The sequence below is a fragment of the Pleuronectes platessa genome, chromosome 3 (genome assembly GCF_947347685.1).
Source record: "Pleuronectes platessa chromosome 3, fPlePla1.1, whole genome shotgun sequence".
Lineage (NCBI taxonomy): Eukaryota > Metazoa > Chordata > Actinopteri > Pleuronectiformes > Pleuronectidae > Pleuronectes > Pleuronectes platessa.
The window spans coordinates 9665725-9687488 of NC_070628.1; the positions used below are offsets into that span (position 1 = coordinate 9665725).

The 21764-nt window shown below is 42.7% G+C and overlaps 3 protein-coding genes across 13 annotated transcripts in view; 1 reads left to right on the forward strand and 2 right to left on the reverse strand.

Annotated features, from left to right (window-relative positions):
- Positions 1–3223, forward strand: part of inpp4b (inositol polyphosphate-4-phosphatase type II B) — a 100409-nt gene extending 97186 nt beyond the window's left edge. For 8 of the 10 annotated variants that reach the window (XM_053418257.1, XM_053418256.1, XM_053418261.1 and 5 more), the window contains one exon: positions 3053–3223. In XM_053418257.1, coding sequence (XP_053274232.1) covers positions 3053–3185 — 133 coding nt within the window. In that variant the 3' untranslated portion in view covers positions 3186–3223. Of the gene's footprint in view, positions 1–953; positions 2992–3052 lie in introns of those variants that run through there. The other 2 variants (XM_053418255.1, XM_053418265.1) reach the window with 2 other exon arrangements.
- Positions 3224–5382: 2159 nt separating this feature from the next.
- On the reverse strand, positions 5383–10710 carry LOC128436716 (interleukin-15). Its single transcript, XM_053418555.1, has 6 exons — positions 10428–10710; positions 7590–7651; positions 7250–7337; positions 7017–7061; positions 6032–6160; positions 5383–5802 (listed from the first exon to the last, which is right to left on the reverse strand). Exons 1-6 carry the CDS (start codon positions 10482–10484, stop codon positions 5698–5700), a joined length of 486 nt encoding a protein of 161 aa, XP_053274530.1. The 5' UTR covers positions 10485–10710; the 3' UTR covers positions 5383–5697.
- Positions 10711–11803: 1093 nt separating this feature from the next.
- znf330 (zinc finger protein 330) lies at positions 11804–19622 on the reverse strand. Of its 2 annotated transcripts, none has more exons than XM_053417940.1 (10): positions 19535–19622; positions 18990–19225; positions 18875–18894; positions 18713–18783; positions 17753–17829; positions 17465–17591; positions 17277–17381; positions 17074–17120; positions 13390–13507; positions 11804–12698 (listed from the first exon to the last, which is right to left on the reverse strand). In XM_053417940.1, the coding sequence occupies exons 2-10, from the start codon at positions 19107–19109 to the stop codon at positions 12424–12426; spliced, it is 960 nt and encodes a 319-aa protein (XP_053273915.1). In that variant the 5' UTR covers positions 19110–19225; positions 19535–19622; the 3' UTR covers positions 11804–12423. The 2 variants fall into 2 exon arrangements, with proteins under 2 accessions (XP_053273915.1, XP_053273916.1); XM_053417941.1 differs by lacking the exon at positions 19535–19622 and adding an exon at positions 19440–19531.
- Positions 19623–21764: the final 2142 nt, after the last annotated feature.

Sequence of the window (21764 nt, forward strand, 5' to 3'; positions counted from 1 at the left end):
GCTGCCGGTGCAGCGCCACCTTTCAGTGTTTGTGTCCGCCTGCAGGTCAAACACATGCATCCGACAATATCCCCTCTGGTCCAAGATAAGAACTTGTTTTTAAAGCTGTTGTTGAAATGTGTTGTGCAAACACCAGTGGTTATAACTTGTACAGGCCAACGTGTTATATGTGAGTACGACAAAGAAATTCCATGACACACAGACACAAATCTAATCTGTTCATTTGCTCGACAGTCACTTTATCTACATGTGGAAAGTCCACTGATTGCAGGCGCTTTTTATCGAGATGCCCTGATAAGAATATAAATATGTATTAGGAACAAATAATGGACCAGCTCATTCATCTCACAGGTTCACAATCTAGTTCGTTAATTATCCTCTGCAACCGCATAAAGTAACATTCATGTGAATCCTTAAGTGAGTCTTTACTGAAGTGTGAGATTTGACTTTAAGCAGAGAAATATCCAGTAATAATAAAACATCACTGGATCATCAGTTTCGCCGATTTGATCTCTTTGTGGTTGAGCTTTAAAACACACGTCTGTTATAAACAACGTGGGACTGAAGCTGAGTTCAAAACAATCAGTCAATACACAAGAAAGTGCATTCCACAAAAACCTGTTCAACCAGGACCAGTTCAAATGTGGCTCGTTTATTCAAGACTCAATGTGCATTAGTAGGATTGTGACTAAACCTTTACCACTGAAACACAATCCAGCTGCATGCCTCGTCTCTCCATCCTCATCACCCTCCTCCGCGTCTCACTCTCCTGCTCCGCTGCCTGCTCATCTGTGAACGTGGCGTCTCGAGGCAAAGTGTCTTCTAATGGCTCTTTGTCTGAGTGGGACGCCTGATCGGGCTGATGGTCCCACTTGCACTGCATCACACTAACACCCCTGTGTTCTGATCTATCTCTGGTCGCTCTGTTTCGCTCTTGATGGGCGCCCCTGCAGTCGGCTGACCCAGGGCGACATCGGGCAGTGGGAGGACCCTGAGGCTGGCGCCGTGTCGGAGAACAAACCAGCGTCACGGCACTTTTACCCCATTGCCCTGCTGCTCGTTAGCTCCCACCTACTGGTCGTGTGGCTCATTTTAAGTCTTGTTTTTCTGCTTGCAAAATATCAATAAATTGCTGACAATGCCATCTTTACCTACTCCTTCTTTCTGTGTCTGCTGGCTGTTCTTCAGTGAGGGCTGGTGGCTGCGTTAGGCTTATCGATGGAGGGCGACAGATCCCAGTGCAGCTGCTGAGGATTTAGATCAAATTGAGTTCGATCACACCGTATTAAATAACATAACTGGTAATTGAAAGGGTTCCTCTCTCTGATTTACTGGGACGCTTTCCGGATAAATTATTTCTTCTTAATGTCTGACTAACATTTAATCTTCACACTAACAGAAAAGTCAATAACGAACTACAATAGCACTGACATATTTACGACAATGCCCAACAGTCCCCTTGAATTAAAGCAAGCCTTATAGCTTAGGCCACATTGTGTTTCTACACGCAGGCGGAAGTTACTGGTTTCTAACCCGACTTGTAACAATGGTCTGTTGACAAAAGCCTTTATGAAACCAGGTTTAAATCCTCTGGATACAGATTTGCACCAAATCCACACACTCATAAATATCACTCTTCTAAACATGCTGGGTTTTTGTTTTCAAGATCCATGAATTATTCTCTCAGAAGTCATTGACAATGTGAAATTCCTGGATCTGCCCCCTGATACGGATGCACAACAAAATGAATGGGTTGCTTCCTGATGCATATCGCGTCCTTCCACCAGGTTTCATGTTTATCCAAACAGTATTTCATGTAATGCTGCTAAGTAGCAAACATATTATTTATCCAGGGTTTTGCTCTTTGCTCATATCTACAGTAACTGGAGGAGAGTTCAACGTTACAACATCCACATATACAAAGACACCAGGTGCTCCAGGTGCACTAATAAACCACATTCACCAAACCTATTACGGCCAATGCTGTACATTTCTTCCTTTTATTGTGGACCTTTGCACCATGGTTATTCATTTCATTTGAGCTGATTACATCTCAATGACCTTACAATAAACTGTGACTCGTGCACAGGCAGGTTCACATCCTCTCCTGAAGGTGCATCAGTTACACCCTCCTCAAGTGGAAATTGAAGCCTCCGGTGGTTTACCACGCCCTGTTTCCACTCTAAAAGCACACGTCATCATTTGATGCTTGATTGAAGCAGACATCAGAAGCGTGAAGCCGCTGAAACCTGAATAAATTAACCAGGTCCTGGCTGAAAGGTTGTTTTAGGCATTGGCATTAATTGTTGATCGATCTAATTGTGTTTTTCAAATTAACTCTTTTCAGCTCGAAATGGGTAAAAACAACAGTTTATTTTGGCCGATTAATGAATCTGTAACAACCCACCTGTGTTAAAGGCGTTTAAATAACGGTACTAACCATTTACCGTAAATAAAGATGGATGACATTTCTCCACTTTATCCACAAATGAAGCGTAAGTAACCATCTTGTGGTTTTGACATAATCTGGAGGCTGCACAGTTGTGATCCTGGTCTCATGTCTGAGGGGGTTTTGCAAACCGCAGGAGGACACACCCAGACATAAGGATCAGGACTTTCCATTTAGTAGACGTTGTGGTTTCTCCTCGTTTCCAAATGAAACTTTGAGCCACACCGAACGAGAGCTGCTCGATGAGTCCCCGAGTGTATACTGGAAGTTGTGTCTTCCTGCAGAGAGACGGTGGGGTCACTAATGAGCAGTTTTTACACAAAACATTCTCGACACTGGGCTAATTATGAGAAATGGTCCACATCTGCTCCTCAACATCTCACCGTCATCACTCAAACATTCAACTTTTTTAATTCTCATGCAATGACATGCATGCATTTCTGGGAATCATCTGGTTTACAGAAAATAATCCATTGTTCATTTTAATTTATCTAAAAAGCTTGAGTTGATCATTACAAACATCACTCATGTTCACTTTTTGTTTTCCTTTCTGTCCCCCCCCCCCCCCTTCACTCACCCTCACCCTCTTGATGTGGCCGTCAGGGAGGGCTGTCGTATTGAGAACGTTCAAAAGAACATTAAGTGCAGGAAATATGCCTTCAACATGTTGCAGCTGATGGCCTTCCCCAAGTGCTACCGACCACCGGAGGGGACCTACGGCAAAGTGGACTCGTGAGGGGAGCGCCTGCTGCGTGACCCCCCCACACCCCCCACCCCCCCACACCCCCCATGGCAACCTGCTGGGTGTTTTACTTGTTTGTTTTTTTGGTTGCTTTAGCGTTTCAGGGTGGATGTATGTGTGTTCAGTCTCAGTTCAGAGTGTGTCATGTGCAGAATGAATGCACTTTGACCTTTTCTTGCCTTTTTGAATTATCCACGGCCTGTGCAGCGACAATCAGTTAAAGTGTGTGTGTGTGTTTGTGTGTTCATGAGCATTCACCTCAATGTGTGCGCATGAAAACTGTATCTTCTGCAGACATTTCAACGAAAAACATGAAGACTGAACTTCCATGACACTTCCAGCCATTTTCAGTGGAGGGACCGCTTCTCTCCAAAGGAACCTTGAACCTTTTCCCGGCCTCAGACTGAGCAGTCGGTGACTTTCTCCTAACGGGAGCAGCGTCACGTGTCCTGGTCCAAACTTTCCATGTATTGTTGATTGTGGATGTATTTTCATTAAGCTGGAACCCGTTTGTCCTGGAGGAATTGAACGAAAACTCCATTGTTCCAAAGCAGAAGCTGGATGCTAGGATAGGACCAGAGGGTAACGGGCCGTCAGGTCTTCAAACAAATCCCATTATTTATTTTTGTATTTTAAAAGGATTTTATACTTGGACCTGGACGCATGTTTAAACTGTATTTGTTTTGTTACATGTTCACAAATGTCTATTTATAATGGAATAAAGAGAATAGTTTGATGTGGACGTTTGTGTATCGATGTCATCTACTCACTGTTGCTCAGTTTCACATTGTGCATTTAATTGAATTAAATGTAATTGAGCCGTAAATGGTCTGTTTACTTGTTATTATGGTCTTGATGACCACTCAGAGCTCCTATCACAGTTTGGCCACCCATCCATCCATCCATCATCCACCCACCCACCCATCCATCATCCATCCATCCATCCATTATCCACCCATCCATCATCCAACATCTTACAGTGCATCTATTAACAGCACTTTCTCTATCACACATCAATTCTGCATCTTGCCCATGGACACTTCGGAACGGGGGAGACTGGGATTGGACCACAGATCCTCTGGTTAGTAAATAACCCGCTCTGCTCCCTGAACCACCGCCGTCCAGTTGAGTTAACTAGAGAAGATGAAACTTAAATTAATCTAATATATTAATATTCAGTGTTAAAAAACTCCCAAAAAAATCTGAATTCCCAGTTTTAACTCCTGATCTTTACTCACTCAGGCGACTGCAGCTTGTTACTTGCTCCATCCTCTCAGATTCTGTCTCCAGGGAAGCTCTGCAGACAGCTCCCACCATGGGTCAGTCATGAAGTACGTGCATCTGGGCTGGTTGAGTATAAACTAGGAATGTTTGGAGCACAGTGAAAATATTTCGACCTCACAGGAGTGGAACATCCTGAGGGAGTGGTTCGGAGGTTTCCCAGTAACTGCAGCTGCTGGGAATCTCAGGATCCGTGCACCAGCAAAGCTCCGGTTTCTCACGGATCATTTGAAATGTCATGTGTCACCTACATATTGTTTTGCACGTGTGTGTGTGTGTGTGTGTGATACATCATTCTCATGTTCTCTTATATTCACACAGACTATTTTAACGTATCTATAATCTATGTTTAGACAGCGGTGTTGTTGTGACTAATTTAGCCTTAAATATGTCTGCTGGCTAAATGTTAATACGGATGTGTACTTTTACCTTGTGTACCTCGTGTTGTCGCTGGACAAGGTGCTGACCCCAAAACGACCCCTGACGGCTGTACTGAACTTTCAGCAGATGTTTGGATCAATGTCAACAGCATCTCATGAACTCCTCTAAAAAAAGATGAGGCAACTTGAACCCTGCGTCCTTCCCTTGAATGAAAAAGTGAAACCTGGCACAAGTTGAATGTTCCATGTCGTTTGATTACTCACTTCCTGCATACGCCGGGTGCTTTAACTGACCGGGAAGTTAAAAATAACTTGTTTACAAGCACTGGAGGCTGCGGATCAGGGGGTAGAGTGGGTCATACACTACAAAAGGTCAGGGGTTGGTTCCCTGGCCCCACAATGCAATGCACCCAGATATTCCACTACCAAGTTGCCTTGGCCTTTTGTCCTCACACAGACTTTCTGTCTCTCGGAGCCGCATCTTAACAACGGTCGTTAAATCAAATACAGATTAAAGAAACAAGACCACAAAGGTAGGATAGTATTTACTTGAGTAAACAGATATTGGAGATTTGGAGTTCCTTGGGCGGATCCTGTATATTATTACATTCAGTAGTGTTGAGCGATGAGCTTCTGTATATATACATTATAATCTGCTACTGCATGCTACTGATGGAAGGACTTCATCTGTACAAAAAAACCTGCAGTGCAGCTCTGTCGCTCTTTACATTCAAACGGTTTTCACATACATTTCACACACGTAATGCAAAACAAAAACACACAATTCTCATATAAAACACAATATATACAAATACACATATGCAGCTTATAGTACTTGCACCATATTACTGATTCCCCCGTGCCGTCCCTTTTTCCAACAAGGTATTTAGTCGATCCAGGAATATTGTGATATTTTGAAGCGAGTAGGCTTCACATGGTGGACAGCCGCCCTAGAATCAAGAGAAGTGCAATTAAACTTTAATTCCAAAAGATTGAAAACACATTTATGACAATGACATACTGCACTGCAATAAATGCACCAGTGTGGATTTCTGAGGATGTTTAAAAACAGATGCACGGTGGAGATTCGTCTGTGTTTGTGCAAGAATGAGTCGTGTTACATCAGTTCCTTTTATCTACTGAATCTCCAAACAGGATGTTTTTTTAAACAAGACTTACAGGGTGGAAATCGAGACGTTCATTGAACGCAAGGATGCAACCTGCATTACCGTCGTTCACCTCTTCTTCATTGAGGACCATTATCAACTCCAACATGTAACATTTGAGCGACACATTTTCACAGTTCTCCTGGAACAGAGACGGAGAGAGACGGACGCAGTCATTAACAGATTCATTTCATCAACAAGTTTAAGAGAGAGTTCCCATAGAGCTGCGTCATGCTGAAAATCCAAATCAAGAGATAATGTGAGCTCTGCCTTCAGCTGGTTTTTCACCCCCGCTGAAGAGATGCTTGTATGTTTTCCTGTTTGTTAGGAGGGTTGCATAAACATTCAGGGAATGGATCCGGACAAAGAGGTGGATCCACATGAAGGTGAACCTTCATGTTTCTGTTTATCCATTCACTGCTCTCATGGGTGTGTCTCAATCTGCAGCAGGGAGTTGTTTCCTCTCTGAAGAAGCAACAAACCATGCAACCAGCAAACAAACGACCCAGCCGCCACTGGAGGGTAATGGGAAGCAGGCAGGAAGACACTTAGCACCTTTTAGAGAGAACAAAACTGGAGGAGAGAGAAAATGGAACTGAAATGACTCGGAACCCAGAACGTTGATAATGATGGTCTGTGAGGTGATGGTGTCCGTGTACGTTTCAAGTTTCCATATTCAGAAAATATGCTGCAGGTAAAGTTTCCCTTCCTGGTGATTTCAAGCTCTTTCAACCATATCACACAAACAATCTTTGGATGGAGTTTTCTCTTTTGCTCCCATGTGGAAAGATCCATGAACAAACCCATCCCCTGATGAAGACCTCTGACACAGTTGAGAGAAGCAGACAAATCCAGAAAGTGAACCTTGAGTTGGGTTAGTTGGCTCACACCAGTTTCTATGGTCCAGAATACAAGAATTAACTTTGATGGCTATGTCCTCGGAAGTGTTATTCTTTCTCTCTCAACTGAATAAAAAAACTAATATTTGTACAACTTACTTCAATGTCATCGATGGACGGAGAGTACAACATCGCATCGGATTTCTGCAAAGGGTTTAAAACAAAGTAAAACAACAGATTAGACAAATTCATTTGATAAAAAATATATAGCGTAGACTTTCAACAATGTGTGTGTTTTATCATTTGAAATTTTGTTACCATTTAAGTGACAAAAAAACTTAATATATAATTATAAATAATATGATATAATTGTATTTGATACCTTCTCTCACCTCAATGGTGTTTTTTAGATTAGTCACGCACATCCGTAAATCCGCAAGTGCAGCATCAGCACCAGCCCACGAAGAAAGACTCAGGAAGCTTCAGGAGAACGAAGAGACAGAGATCAGCTCTGATCAGAGTGGATCAGTGAACTGAGGTTCAGTCGCTTCTACACCGAATGTAACAGATGAGCCTCAATTAAAGTGAACTAATTCTAGTCTTTAAATAATAATAATAATCATTATTAGGATCATTCTGTTGGGGTCTCTGTTTTTGTGTGTTTTTACTTCTACGTTAAAGAAACGTCCCCTCAGTCATTTTGAATCATAATAAGTCAAATTGTGTTCATACCTGAGAACTAGAAACCAAAGCCACACCTGATGAGAGCCGTGAAACTGGAACTGGACACTTTTCTAGAGAGAACACAGAGAAACGTTAGATCTGGTTCTTCGCGTTGTTTTGTTGAGCTTGAATGAAACAGACTCAAGTCACCCAAAGTAACAACAACTATTTGTATAGTTTATCAATTATTTGACTTATTTAGATACATTTTAGATGTCATATCGGCAGTTTGTCTCATTTTCATTGAGTGATTAAGAGTGTGAAGCCCACAACGCTGAGCACAACTGAGCATAGTTATTATTATTATTATATAAATAATACTTTTTATTATCATGTTAACGCTTACAATATAAACATTCATTTCAAGAACAATCCAGCATTAAACAATATCTATCAGAGTGACTCCAGAGAGAGTTCTGCTGCTTCTTAAGAACTGGATGAAGTTCGTAAAATAAATTTCAGTTTTTCACGTTAAATAAGCAAGACTGAAATCATCATCACTTTGTCATTATGATTACATATCAAGTATTAGTTCATTGGGAAATCACGTTGTTCAATGCTAAGTGAAAAAAGTAAAGGGGTTTGGATATTTTGCACAACTATCATATGAAGGTTTGGCTATTAAGTTATTACAACTTTTACTTCGGGAGCCTACAGTCTGAGACCAGCTGGTAGTCGAGGTATTGCAGTAAAGCTTCACACACAAGACTCCTGGTGTTCTTTCTGACAGGGCTTTAATATTGAAAAGAAAATCTCCCCAGTAGTCAGAGGTATTTTTATTCAACTGTGACAAAGAGCCAAGGTGAAGGCCTACCTCCCGCAAAGAGACCTAGAGAGAGTGATCCATGCGTTCATAACCTCCCGTCTGGATTATTGCAGTTCCATGTATGTAGGCTAAGACCAGTCCTCCACTAAACACCTGCAGCTAGTCCAAAATGCTGCTGCTCGCCCGCTGACCAGGGAAAACAAGAGGGACCATATCACACCAATTTCACACCCTCCTACACTGGCTTCCTGTTCCTGAGATCAGCCACTCAACTGCTCCTTGACAAACCTCAGACAAGGCAAGTAACCAGAGGTGATGGCCCCTTCGCAGTAACCGCCCCAAACCAGTGGAACCACCTAACACTTCACATTAGATCTGCTCCGACTTTAACACACTTTAAATCAACACTAACAACACACCTGTTCTCCAAGGCTGTCTCCTCGAGGTTGAGTACGTTTAGCTTAATTTATCTTATCGTATATCGTATATCGTATATCTTTTATCTAATATCTTATTTTTTATTTTATATTAATAATTGTATTTATTTGTATTACTTGCACTATGATGTAATATGTTTCACTCTCCTTTAGTGTACCATTACACCTGTAAAGCACTTTGTTCAACCAAGTCATTTTAAATGTTCCATATAAATAAACATTGACACACGTGCAGAACACTGAGTATATCACTAACTCGACCCTCACTCTCCACTGGTGACTCTGGTGTTGGCCTCAGTATGCTTCTCCGAGTCCGTTTCGGAATGACGGACGGACGGATCGGACGGACCCTTTTTGATTTATAGTTCTACGAGCCTTTTTGTTGTGAAAACAATTCACCGCCAGAACAGTAGATGGCGAAACGGAAGTCGAGCTTAGACAAGCCTACCTCATGAAGTATATAGAAGAAGTCCACGCTGGTTTATTTACGTCCTCCCGGCTCCTCACACACAGTGAACGATGGCAACTAACAGAAAAAGGATGTTGATGACGCGACAGTTTTTGCTGAATAAAGTGACACCCAGCGGGTCAAAATGCTTATGTTATCGTGTCTTAGCGCAGCGGTTCCCCGGTCTTGTTTCCAAACTGCGTTGCTAATTCAACAGCTGCAACAGCTTGAAGCTACACGGAGGCAGCTAGCTTCCCCCCAGCTTCCACACACAGTCAGCACGGACACCCGATACTAGCTACTACCAAGTGTTTGCTTCTAACCTGACGGTGTTTGAGAAACAGTGTCATGAGAGCCGTGGGATTAAAGTCAGCGGGTTGTTGCGCTGTTCCCACCGCAGTTAGCATGGTGGCTAGCCCGCTACCCCCGTTATCAAAGTTCGTTATAACCGTATGTGACCGTACACACATGCTGTAAGTGCTCTAACCAGCCACCGTCAGCCGGACAATGCCGCTGGCTTAACACACTTTAATCATAGAGTCGTAGTTGTGATTTTGGTTTATTGTGATGTAGGGAATGGAACAGGAAGTTTCCATTCCGAAATGCTGGCGTTAGCGGACCAATCACAGCCAAGTGCTATCCGTGGGCTGTCCGTCATTTCGACGTATAGTTAGAAAAATGAGCGCGGCACGAAAAGCTCTCCGAGGAGCCTCGGAGAGGCACGCAGAGGGCGTTCCACGTTGGAGAGGGCGGTCCTATCTGTCCGTGTCCGTCAAAACGCAGAAGCATACATTGGCCTCAGGAGGTTACTGAAATAACTGCAAACTGAAGGAGGAGCTTATAAAGAGAGAGGTTGGTCAGACTCATTCACAATAACCACAACAATAATAATTATAATTATAATAACTACATAATAATAATAGTAACAACAAGGTAGACTTTTATATAAAAAAAGGTGGGAGGAGTCGGTTGGATCACGTGACGCCTCCCGCAGAAGTGAAAGTGAAACTACACCAGAGGAACTTATTTAGTTTAGTTTGAAACAAATAACGATGATCGCGTTACATCGTTCACCAACCGGAGCCACGTGCACCCGCAGCGGGACACGCCCCCGGTCCTCACGCACTGTTCTCCCCTTTAAACAACTGTCCACATCTGAGCTACGCACACACACGCACACACACGCACTCACTCACCGCTCGCTGGTCTCCGGGGCACGAGAGCTGGACGCAGATCACCGGGAGCGTCGTCATGAAGTCGGTCTTGTGTGCAGCGGAGCGACGGTTCACATGTTTGCATTTCACTGGCGTTTATAAAGCTGCTCTGCCTCATTGACCTGAGTCCGGTTCCACTAACACATGAGTGAGTGTGTGTGTGAGTGTGTGTGTGAGTGAGTGTGTGTGAGTGTGTGAGTGTGCGGTGTGTGCTGCAGGTCTGAGCTGCGAGGATCAGCTCGACTCAAACACGCCCAACGCCATCCGAGGATCACAAGTTCACTCCTCCTTCACTTCGTCAGGGCCAAAGCTCCCAGTCTGTCCTCAGCATCTCACCAGCACACGCGCACACACACACGCACGCACACACACACACACACACACACTCTTTAAAGGGGATAGTTCACTCATTATCCACTCATCCCTGTGCATTTGGAGGTGGGGGGGTGGAGTGTTTGAGTCCACAACACACTGCTGGAGTTTCAGGGGCAAACAGAGCTGCAGCCAAATCCAGAAAAATTAATGTAAATGACTTGTCTCCATAATTTTAACACCAACCTGCCGAGGACACGGACCCGTTGTGTGAGAGGCTCTGCTGTCACTCAACATCCGGCCTGACAGATCAGATCACACAGGGAAGCTGGGAGTTGATGGGGGGGGGGGGGGTTTTCATTTTATTCTTTTGATAAACCAAAAGCTTATTTCCAGAATTTATATGTCACATCAAAAAATGTTTCACTTATTTTAGGAGTACATGATCGTCGATTATTGATTATAATTTGTTATCATGGCGGTTTAAGAACTCGAACTGGTTGTAGAGACACTTACACAGAAGTAAAACCTTATAATGTTGACTCCCATTGATTCGAAGCAATGCAGTTCTGGTTCTAAACCTGAGCCCGCTACAAAAGATTAACACAATTTAGTGAGTGGTGATAACTGATGCGGGCCTCAATAACTGTTTAATAGGTGAAGTTGTCTGGATTTAAATAGTGACAACAGTGAAGTAATAAAAATTACAATGGCACTCGGCACGGCCCCTTTAGATTAATCTGCACCAAATTACAGTCATAGATACCACTTCCTTAAATATATAACTGATTATTGTCCTAAAGATAAAAAAAAGTGCTCCCTGGGAAATTGGTGAAATCGCTGAAAAATGATGAACCTATTTACAATGATAAGAATGTGAGGGAGAAAAAATGCTGAGTTCTCAAAACTTCACTCGGGATCAGTCTCTGAAAAATGTAAACGTGTTCAAACACTGTGCAGAGCTGTAAACATCAGCAGCTTGCCAGAGGTAACTGTTAGATACTACGTTGAGCGTTCATAGAGATCATTAAAAAGGAAACAAGGAATACTTTGGGGAGACAGCAGCTGCTCCAACTTTATTAACCTAACAACATTAGGTCCCCAGTTTGTGGAGAGATCCTGTGGAAACAGTAACAGTTACAGAGGGATTCTTCTCAAATAAAATGACATTTACAAAGTCAACAAACACCAGGAGCCATCAAAAAGGGTTCACAGCTCCTTCTGGCCCCGGGGCCTCGTGGAGCAGTGATCCAGCTCGGACTTTAAAAAGAGAAGGAAACAAGTCCTCTGAGAACTGGGTTTGGAAACCTCTGTATTTGGATCTATATTGTGTCCATATCATCAAAAAGCTGTCAATTACCAACAGTTTGCAGTTTGTTCAGATTCGTTTTTTTTTTTTCTATCAGTAATTCAAATTAAAACACTCTTGAATTATTCTTCTACTTCCTGGACAGAGGTTTGTGTGGATTTGTTTCTTTACATCACAGTCCTCAGAGGGACTTTTTTAAATTCTTACTCTGTCAACACTAGCTGTTACACACACACACACACACAAAGACACATGTCTCTTAATTCTTCAACCGTTACTGCTGTGAACCTCCACTGAGAGGATTTAGATCTTTGGGACCGCGGCTCCAGCAACAGGCTCTCCAGTCTCTGTCCTGGTTCAGGTAGCAGTTCCCTCCAACTTAAGAGCAGCCAGGGAATCGGCGGCTGCCTTCTCTTCACCCTCTTTCTCCTCCTCCTCTTCCTCCTCCTCATCGTCATCTTCCTCGTCCTCATCATCATCATCATCCTCCTCATCATCCTCGTCGTCGGTGTAGTTTTGTTGGGCTTCGCCTCCAGAGGCGAGGTTCTTCCAGTAGTTGTCGTAACCCGACGCTCCATCGTCGTCGTCTTCATCATCGTTGCCGGCCTGGCGGCCGAACTTCAGGGTGCGAGCTGCAGACAAACAGAGTCATTGACAAAAGTATTGTAAATAGTGTATCTTTGCAATTTGTATTCATTTTTGAAAATCTGGTTCACTTTGCTACATTTGAGATTTAAATTTATTTCATTATGTATAAAAGGTTAAATCAGGAAAGATCCAGGTTGTCCCTCTTATGTACTACCATAAAATATGAATTACAAAGCTATTTCCCTGTTTCCCTTAGTCCCTGTTAGTTTTCTAAAAGAGTATTTTCATAAGAGATCTTGCATTAAATGGATGCTGCTGCTTGATCGTTTTTAAACCCATGTTTTCAATATTGTTTCACATTATACATTTTTCTTGAGTGGATGAATCTAAGATGGAATCTAAGGTGTCTTTTATCATCCATTGTAACATTTCCATTTTACTTTATTCTTTGGTAAATCAAAAGCTTATTTCTGCCTAAATGTGATGTTAATACAAGAGGCAGAAAAGTGTCAAAAGGAAAAAGACATGGTGGTCAAATAATGAAATTTGTTATAATGGCTCCATTGTTAAAACCTATTACATAACATTGTTTTGAAACAGACAGAAAACTCAGTTTCGTTTTCTTATAAATCACGATTCAGTAGGGAAGTCGAAGCCGCAGCACCTTCCTCTCAACGGCAGTTTTCCTGGAACAAAACCAACTTCCAGTACAGTAAGAGCTTGTGCAACACTCACTGGACATGCTGAGGTCTTTGGTCTCCTGCGTCTCATGGCCGCACTTTGGACATGGCAGATTCTTTCCCTTCTCCTGTTTGAAGACCTTACTCTTGGCGTGGTCGTCGCAGTAACAGGACTGAGAGGGGGGGGGGGGGGGGGGGGGTGAACTAACAGTTAATTTCATCACGTGGAAATGTTCAACTTCATACAGGAGTCACTTTTTGCAATCTAAATTCAAAAACCCATCAGAAAAAATTTACATCACAAAAATCTAAAAACTGAAATCCCTTTTTCATTAAGTATTTGCTGTGCTGCTACACATTAGGATCAGGTGCATCCATGTGTATACGATCTATATCCATGTTTATACAACATCCAGTGCTTTAAACTGCACGAGTGCACGTCAGGATGGATGTCAGACCATTTCCAAAGCTTGACCAGTGGCCTCTGTTTTGTGTAAACAAACTGAAAGGGGCCTCTCATGTAAAGTGTGTATGTTATTCTTTCCTTGAGTGTGTGTGACGCAGCTTTAAAAAGTCCAAAGTCCGCCGCCGGGAGACTCCTCCCCTCCTGCACGCAACTGTTGGGCAAGAGTCCCTGCTGAACTGGCCATGTGGTGGGATCCACACAATGAGTCGTAAAAGTAAGGCCTGTGAGCCAAGATGAAACCAGCTCTAAAGTTTCCAGCTAAGATCAAGCATGGAGATAGCATCTCCTCTGGTAGTAACTTCATCCCTGGGGTTTCCCCAGAAACCCCTGCTCTGCTCCTGGCCGTTCCCACTCTGATCTGACCTCTGACACTCAATTGGCTTAAAGCCAGCATCATCCCATGACCACACCTCAAGGAGGCTGGGCCTCCACAGGTTAATAAGAGGGGCTGATCATCAATAATCGCTGCCCATTCCCGATTCCCTGAAGATAGAGCTGACCTTTCCAGTTAGTTGATCCAGAGGTAATTTTAGGGAGCAATTACAGACGTTTGTTTTAATTCCATTTTCTTTTATTTCTTTAATTCAGTCGACGTTTTATTTTGATAGGACTTTTTGTTATTTTAACTTGAAGGAGATCGCCAAAGGAAGTCCACTCGCCGGCCGAGATCACAGACTTTATTTTTCACGATCCCCACAACAGCGCCACAGCTGATCATCCCTGCAGAAGAGACGAGGCCGAATTCCGTTCCAAGAGCAAGAGAAGTTCGCTCTATTCGGCCCAGCGCTGACCTCCGTTGCAACCACGAGACCCAGCGGAGCCCCGCTTAAGAGGCCAGGACTTCACTCACCTAATTCCGAGGATTCGCTGACCGCATGTACCCCGAGGAACACAACACGAGATTCACTGGACTTCCCGAAAATCCGCGCGACACGCGCAAGCAACACCGCGAAGGTCACAGTAAGAGGCTTTATTGTCTGGGCAGAAACTAGTTTAAATACTTAGCATGTCATGTTTATTTGAGTGTTTGTTTGTAGATCGCTGATCTGTTTTTAGCCGTGTAACGCGTGGCGAACTGGAGACGTCACATCCGGTTCTTTTGTTTACTATGTTCTGAGAAGCGCGCGTAATAAGCCGGCACTTCCCTTTTTAAAGTGTTACCGTCAGAGATATTGTGCGGAGATTTACATCTGTTAAAAGATAAATCTCACGTAACTGGACTGCCCGCTTCGCCGGATGTTTGTCTCTGACGATGTTTTGAGAGCTTTCCTGATCTCTCTATCTCTCCCTCTCTCTCTCTCTTTTTCTCCTAAACCTGTTTTTACACACGTCCCGACCTACACTTACATATTTCATGTGGCATAGAAAATTCTAGATTTAAGGAGCCTTGATACATCTCGACGCCATTCGGCGCCAGAACCAGGAGATAAGAACTCTCTTTGTCTAAAGATCCCCTTTGTTAAGTTCAGTGACAGGCAGCCATTTTGCTTTTCGCAACGTGGCTTAATTCATAAACCTCCATCTTGAAAGTACGTGAACGTAACATCCTGATCCTGGCCAGACTTCGTCACCACGTGATCTCGTCATTACGCCATAGCCACTCCCCTTTCTCTTTAGACACACACACCCACACACACACACATAGAGACACAGACAGGCAGACACACACGACCACGCACACACACACCAGTAGATACCCAGTATTACCTGTGTGACCATTGTGATAAGTGCTGCTGCTGCTGTTGCCATCTTTGAAATATTGGTTTTGTTAAATGAAGAATCATTGAAATAACATTAACTTTATTTCCCCTTTTTAATAAATACTTTTGTAATTAAAGTATTTGTATTTCTGTGATTATTTGTACATGTGTATGTGAATACAGCTGGATTACTATAGCCTGTGCTCGAACTTAAAACCCTTCATTGTTTATTATATAATCATTAATATTAAATATTGAGATTATTAATTTAACTTTTATCACTTGAGACTGATAACTATAGTTTGACTCGTTGGTCCCTGTAACCAGGGTGGTGCCCCGCAACGATAAGCATTAATTACAGATTGTTTCATTCTTAATTGATAATTTTATTGTTTTCATTAATTATTTAACCATTATTAATTGATAACTGTATCATTTCTAATTAATTATTTTACTATTCTTAATTACTAGCTTTATAATTTTTAATTATTTTTAATAAATAATTTCTATTTTAATAATCATTTCTCATGATTATTAATAATTAGCCAACGTCAATTCTACTACTACTATTGCACAACACAACACTGCTCCTTAATTTCCTTGAACACCTCCTTCTTATTCCTGGCATTTAATGTAAAGTTGTAAAGTTACACGGAACAATGGCCGTCTGTCCACTGGTTTGGTGCGGTGGTGCAGATACCATTGATACCATGGCTGCAGCTGATTAGGAAGCCTCTGGGTAAGGAGACATGTCCGACACGCGCTATGAGCGGGTGACTAACCACGACACAGTGAGCAGGCTGACTAATTATAATCAGGCTGAAGGTTTTGAGATTCAAATAATATGTATTTTAAACATTACTGCACGTAAACCTATTCTAGTGGAGCACCAAATTAAAATCCTGAACCTGTAAATGACCCAAATATGGTGGATTTAATGTGAATATGACTTAATCATCAGGTCGTAAAATTTGTTATCAGAAATAAAGTGGACAGACGCTATCACAGGCAGCCTTGGGCTTTTCATCTGTGCACATGCATGCGTGTTATTTGCATTTGAAGAGTTCACAGAGTAAATATCAAATGTAAAACCACTCTAAAACGGTTAAAGGAGGAAAAAAAGGGGAAAAAATCCCCTGGCTGCAGTTTCCGCCTCATCTCAGGTTCAGGTTCAGAGTCAGGTTTCATCTGATCAGAGCAGCCTCTTGCTTCTGAGTGAGGGCGATCTGCTTTAATATTTAATCCTAATTACACCTTTCCTGTGTAGCAGGAATGTTTAGTGTAATGGGGCGAATGGAAAGACTGGATCTGTCTCTGTCTTCGGAGATGTGGGTTTGTTTCGTCTTTGTTAGCGAAACAATTGTGTTGATCTGATGAAATGAGTGTGTGTTTTGTTTTCACTTTCTGTAACCTTGTGAGATTTTGTGTTTTCACATATTTATGGGACCGACTTCTACAAGTGTGGGAAATGTAGTGCAGCTTGAGGGGGGATGTTGGGCCTTGGCGGAGGGATGCACTCAACTGAGGGACATTCTAGTTACATGCAAGTATAGAAATATATTTCCTCCCTCACCTTACAGCGCAGACACGAGTGCTGTCCAAGTCTGTTACAGGAAATACCTAGAGTGGAATGTGACAAAAGGAAGAGTTGTGTAAACAATAAAGTTGTTTCTCCTGCACTCATACGCTCCACAGATTGTAATCTTTAATACATTGGCTTCACTTTCCCCGTAAGGCTGGTGACTGACAACATGAGAGGAAATCTCAATGACTCACATTTGTATGTTTCTGCCTGGAGGACTTGGCAGCTCGCCTGGTGCTCAAACTGGTCGTCCTCACACAGGAAGTTGTCACAGAAAGAGCAGCGGAAAATTCGGCCTCCTGTGAAAACAGCGACAGTGGTGAGATTCTTTGTGATCGTGATGTGAGTCAAACAGCGGAGGGGGGGGGGGGGGTCGTCTTACCATGATCCCAGACACTACGCTCACACTCTATGCAGTCTGCATCAGTCAGGGGACATGCACAGGCGTGAGTGCTCAGACATTTCCTACCGTGGCACACCCAAGCTTCACAGAAATCACACACTGCCCCCTTGTGGTCAAAAAGAAAATGAAAAAAGGAAGACATATTTTAAGAAAAGGCCTCGGAAGTGAACATTAATAACTTCAAAATAAATAGGACAGGATGTCAGGAGTGGATGAGTCACTGCACCTTGTACTGTGTGGATGTATTAGCTAAAATTGTTATCTTACCACCATGGCCATCCCAGTGGTGTGGATTCCAGGATGTTTGATGACACAGTCTGAGGACTTCATGCACTTGGTTTTGCCTAGAAACACAAAATATCAAATTTAAAATCAGTTAATAAGTTGTCACACAATTCAAACAGGAAGCATGGATACTGGGAGACATTGACAGTACCCAGTAGGGAGGGTTTAACAAAAGACTAGGTCACTGGTCTTAAAAGGCAACACAAACCCGAACCTTGCTTCTGCCCAGTGTGCGTTTTTAGAATTGATTTTACAAAAATACCTGAATAATTCACCCCTCATGTGCCTGCACGCAGCCGTAGATCCTCAGGTAGAGCCCGTCTGGCTGTCCCAACATCAAGGTTGAAAACTAAATGGGACTGTGCTCACTTCTATTAAATCATTTCTTAAAATTCATTTTTATAGACTTGCTCTCATGTGACGTTGTGTTATTTTACTGTTTTCTTTTCACCTTTATTTGAACTTTTACACCTTGTCATTGTCATATGTTCAAGTTTTTATCTACTTTTCTTGCTTTGCCGTCAAAGGACTCGGTTTTTTAAAGTGCTATATAAGTCAAATTTTTTATTAATAGTATTATTAGTTTAGGTCAGGGTGCATAATGGCATAATTTTGATCCAGCGCTTTTCGGCCTGTTTCTAGGGAATATATAATTTGGGATATTACTTCAACATGTGCTGTGTGTGTAGCCAAAGACAGTCAGACTGAGCTGGAGCCAGACCGATACACATATATGAGCCTTTCACAGACATATCAGTATCTGCATTTATGTTTTGTGAAGTTCAATACATCTGGTTGTATTCATGTTTTCTTTTTATTATTATGAAGTTTATGGTTAAACTTGACCTAAAGAGGACATCGGCCAAACTGCACTGACTGACTGATGATGGATCCGAGCTTTGCAACACACACCCACCCTGAACACATGACAAGGTTACTCACCACACTGTGCACAGATGGGCAGCTTCTGCACCCAGTTGCAGAAGTAGCAGAAGGCTCTGTTCTTCTGTTTCCTGCCAGAGAGAGAAACAAAGTGTGTTTAACTCAGTGATCACTCTGCTTCTCTCTACCTTCTGAATAACGTTCAATGGAACAAACACTCACCTCTGACATTTGTCACAATCCTGCAAAAACAGACGACAGCCAAGTTAAATGAGTGAGTTACTGACCAATGTGTGTGTGTGTGTGTGATGTGTTAGCATTAGCATTGACCACCCACCATGTTGAAGTTACAGGGGTGTTTGGCCACATCCACATGATCTCGGTTGGCTCGGGTCTGCTTCTCTCGCTCTTTGCGGCTCTCCGCCTTCTTCCGAGCACCGGTTTTCTTCTTGGGCATCTCGGCTCCACAGGTTCGATGCTCGCTGCGCTGACAGGAGGGTTGTGTATCTCACTCCAGGCTTCAACAGGAGCAAACAGGAAACTGCCGAGGCCAACACGCAGCTACAAGCTAACCTGAGAGCAACAGGGCGAACAGAGGACAGAGTCAGATTAACGCGTTTTTTATTTATGGGTTTTCCGTCGTTGGTACAAAGCGAGTCTGCTCAGGGAAGTGAATCTCTGACATCACATGTTTGTGTCGTGTCAACGTGCCGTCAGCTGCTCTCACACTTACTAAACACACACAAACACACACTGACGCAAACACACAGCGGTGAGTTAAACCCACTTTGTCCAGCGGCTTCATTCATGATCCACAAACACACACACGAACACAAGCGTCACGACTGGTTTCACAGTCTTGTTTTTAACAGTTTTTTTTACCCGAGATATGAGCAGCGCAGCAGCGACCGGGGTCCGATGGAGAAATGGGCACGTACTGAAACACAGTGCCACACGATTAGTTCCTACATCTGATTTCCGCGTTTTTTTAATTCTAATCTGACTTCATGTACATTGACATTTTAGATGTTGGTGTGCGGCATATTATATTATAAATTATATATTAAATTATATGAATGGATTATAATCTATTAACTTTATTTTGCAAAGCCTTAACTTAACATATGTAAATATATGTGTGTGCATGCTGGCAGTAAAGTAAAGTATTACATCATGACTAGAAAATGAAGATCAACTGGATGCACATACTACACACATACACATCAAGGACTCTGAGTAACACACACAGACACACACACACACACGCATGTCTCTCTATAGCTGTGAGGACATAATTCTAACCTTAACCATCACAACTAAATACCTAACCCTAACCCTAACCTAAACCTAAACCTAATTCTAAACCTAACCCTAAAACCAAGTCTTAACCCTCAAACAGCTCATTGAATTTGTGAAGACCAGTAAATGTCCTCACAATGATGGTATGAACCAAAATTTGCCCTCATACCTATAGATAATCATCCGCACACACACCAGTGTTGTGCAAGTTCCCACCTCTCATGAACTAGTTCAAAGTTCAGTTAATACAAGTAAACATGAATAGTTCACGTTCATAGTTCACCATTTAAATTCTGAACCAGTTCATATTTCAGTTCATTTCATAGTTTTAAGGTGGACAGTGAGAATGAAAGACTTAACTTGTTAAAGAAAACCTTATCCATCACTACCCCTTGCCTTTACTGTCGGAATCTTTATCAGACAGTGTGTAAAAATCCCTCAGATGATAATAAGGTGCATCGGATCTCGGATGTAGTTGCTGAGTCTGCGTCTCTGCTTTCTCTTGCCATCTGTATATGAGACTGAGAGATGTTGTGTTACAGGTATGGCCTGCCCCTTTAAGGAAAGTTTGTAGTGTGTGACGTAGTGCACCAGGGTATTGTGGGAAAATACGCTAAAAGTGTTTTTATAAGGAGAAGTGACGGAGCACCTGGAGGTGATGCGAGTGTTGCTCCTGCTGTATATCCGAGAAATAAAGTGGCCTCATTCCAAGTAAAGAAACATCTCCTCCTCCTTCTTCACGGAGCGGTCCGGACGGCTGGTTACCGGCCAGACAGCGAGCCAAGATAACCAGTGACAGGGGCGGCTCCTGGTACAGGCGACGTAGGAGACTGATTTATCATGACGTGACACATGCAATGTAAAACAATACATTACCGTCACACCATCATCCCCTAAAAAGCGCTCCGCCTCCTTTCCTCGCCCATGTTAAATACTTTGGCTGTTCGCACCGGCAGCGTAGTGCCGGGAAGAACCAGGAAGCGCCGCAGCCACACACACAAGCACATAATCTCCTGTGGGGGGGTGAGGGCTACAGGCTTGCGTAGGTCAGTCACCTGTGAAGACCAGCATCATCTACCCCTGAACCAGCGCGGAGAAATGATGATGAAATGTAATATACAAATTTAAAATATAAAATTAAATATAAAAAAATGAAATTAAACTAAATATATATTTTTTTAATTAAATTAAATGGGGGGGAAAAAAAACTGCGCGCGCACATCCTGCGCAGAAGCCCATTGCGCACGTTCTGCGCAGAAGCCTACTGCGCACATTCTGCAGAAGGCCACTGCGCACATCCTGTTGCGATGTGCAGAAGCCCATTGCGCACATCCTGCGCAGAAGCCTACTGCGCACATTCTGCGCAGAAAGCCACTGCGCACATCCTGCGCAGAAGCCCAATGCGCAATTTGCGCATCTTTTTTTTTTTTCTTTTTTTTTCTTAAATTTTTTCATGTTTTTATATTTAATTAATTTAAATTAACATAGTGTAAGATATTTTGCAATTAATAGGAGAAGTCCTGCCAATTTTGAAAATGGGAATGAGTGGGATTCAAACCCAGGTCTTCATTGCCAGAGTTCATACCTTTACCAACTAGGCCACTTTAGCTGATGGTTTTCACCTAAGCACACTAAGTCGACCGACAAATTATCGTGTGTGTGTGTGTCGCTGTCATTTTATGCTGCTTTTGATAAACACTTCAGAGAAAATATTTTCTACTTTACTACATATATTTGACAGCCTTACTTAAAAGTTACTTTTATATTTTTGGCTTTTGAAACCTATTGTTAGAGAATAACCCAGTGTGGGGGG

Excerpts from the sequence above, each read along its gene's own strand:
- LOC128436716 (XM_053418555.1), bottom strand. The coding sequence starts at position 10,484 with ATGACGACGCTCCCGGTGATCTGCGTCCAGCTCTCGTGCCCCGGAGAC. Across the intron at positions 7,062-7,249 it reads ATCTAAAAAACACCATTGAG|AAATCCGATGCGATGTTGTA; the intron begins GTGAGAGAAGGT and ends AACCCTTTGCAG. Across the intron at positions 6,161-7,016 it reads CGTCCATCGATGACATTGAA|GAGAACTGTGAAAATGTGTC; the intron begins GTAAGTTGTACA and ends TCTCTGTTCCAG.
- znf330 (XM_053417940.1), bottom strand. The coding sequence starts at position 19,109 with ATGCCCAAGAAGAAAACCGGTGCTCGGAAGAAGGCGGAGAGCCGCAAA. Across the intron at positions 17,830-18,712 it reads GCCCATCTGTGCACAGTGTG|GCAAAACCAAGTGCATGAAG; the intron begins GTGAGTAACCTT and ends TTGTGTTTCTAG. Across the intron at positions 17,382-17,464 it reads GCGTAGTGTCTGGGATCATG|GAGGCCGAATTTTCCGCTGC; the intron begins GTAAGACGACCC and ends CTGTTTTCACAG.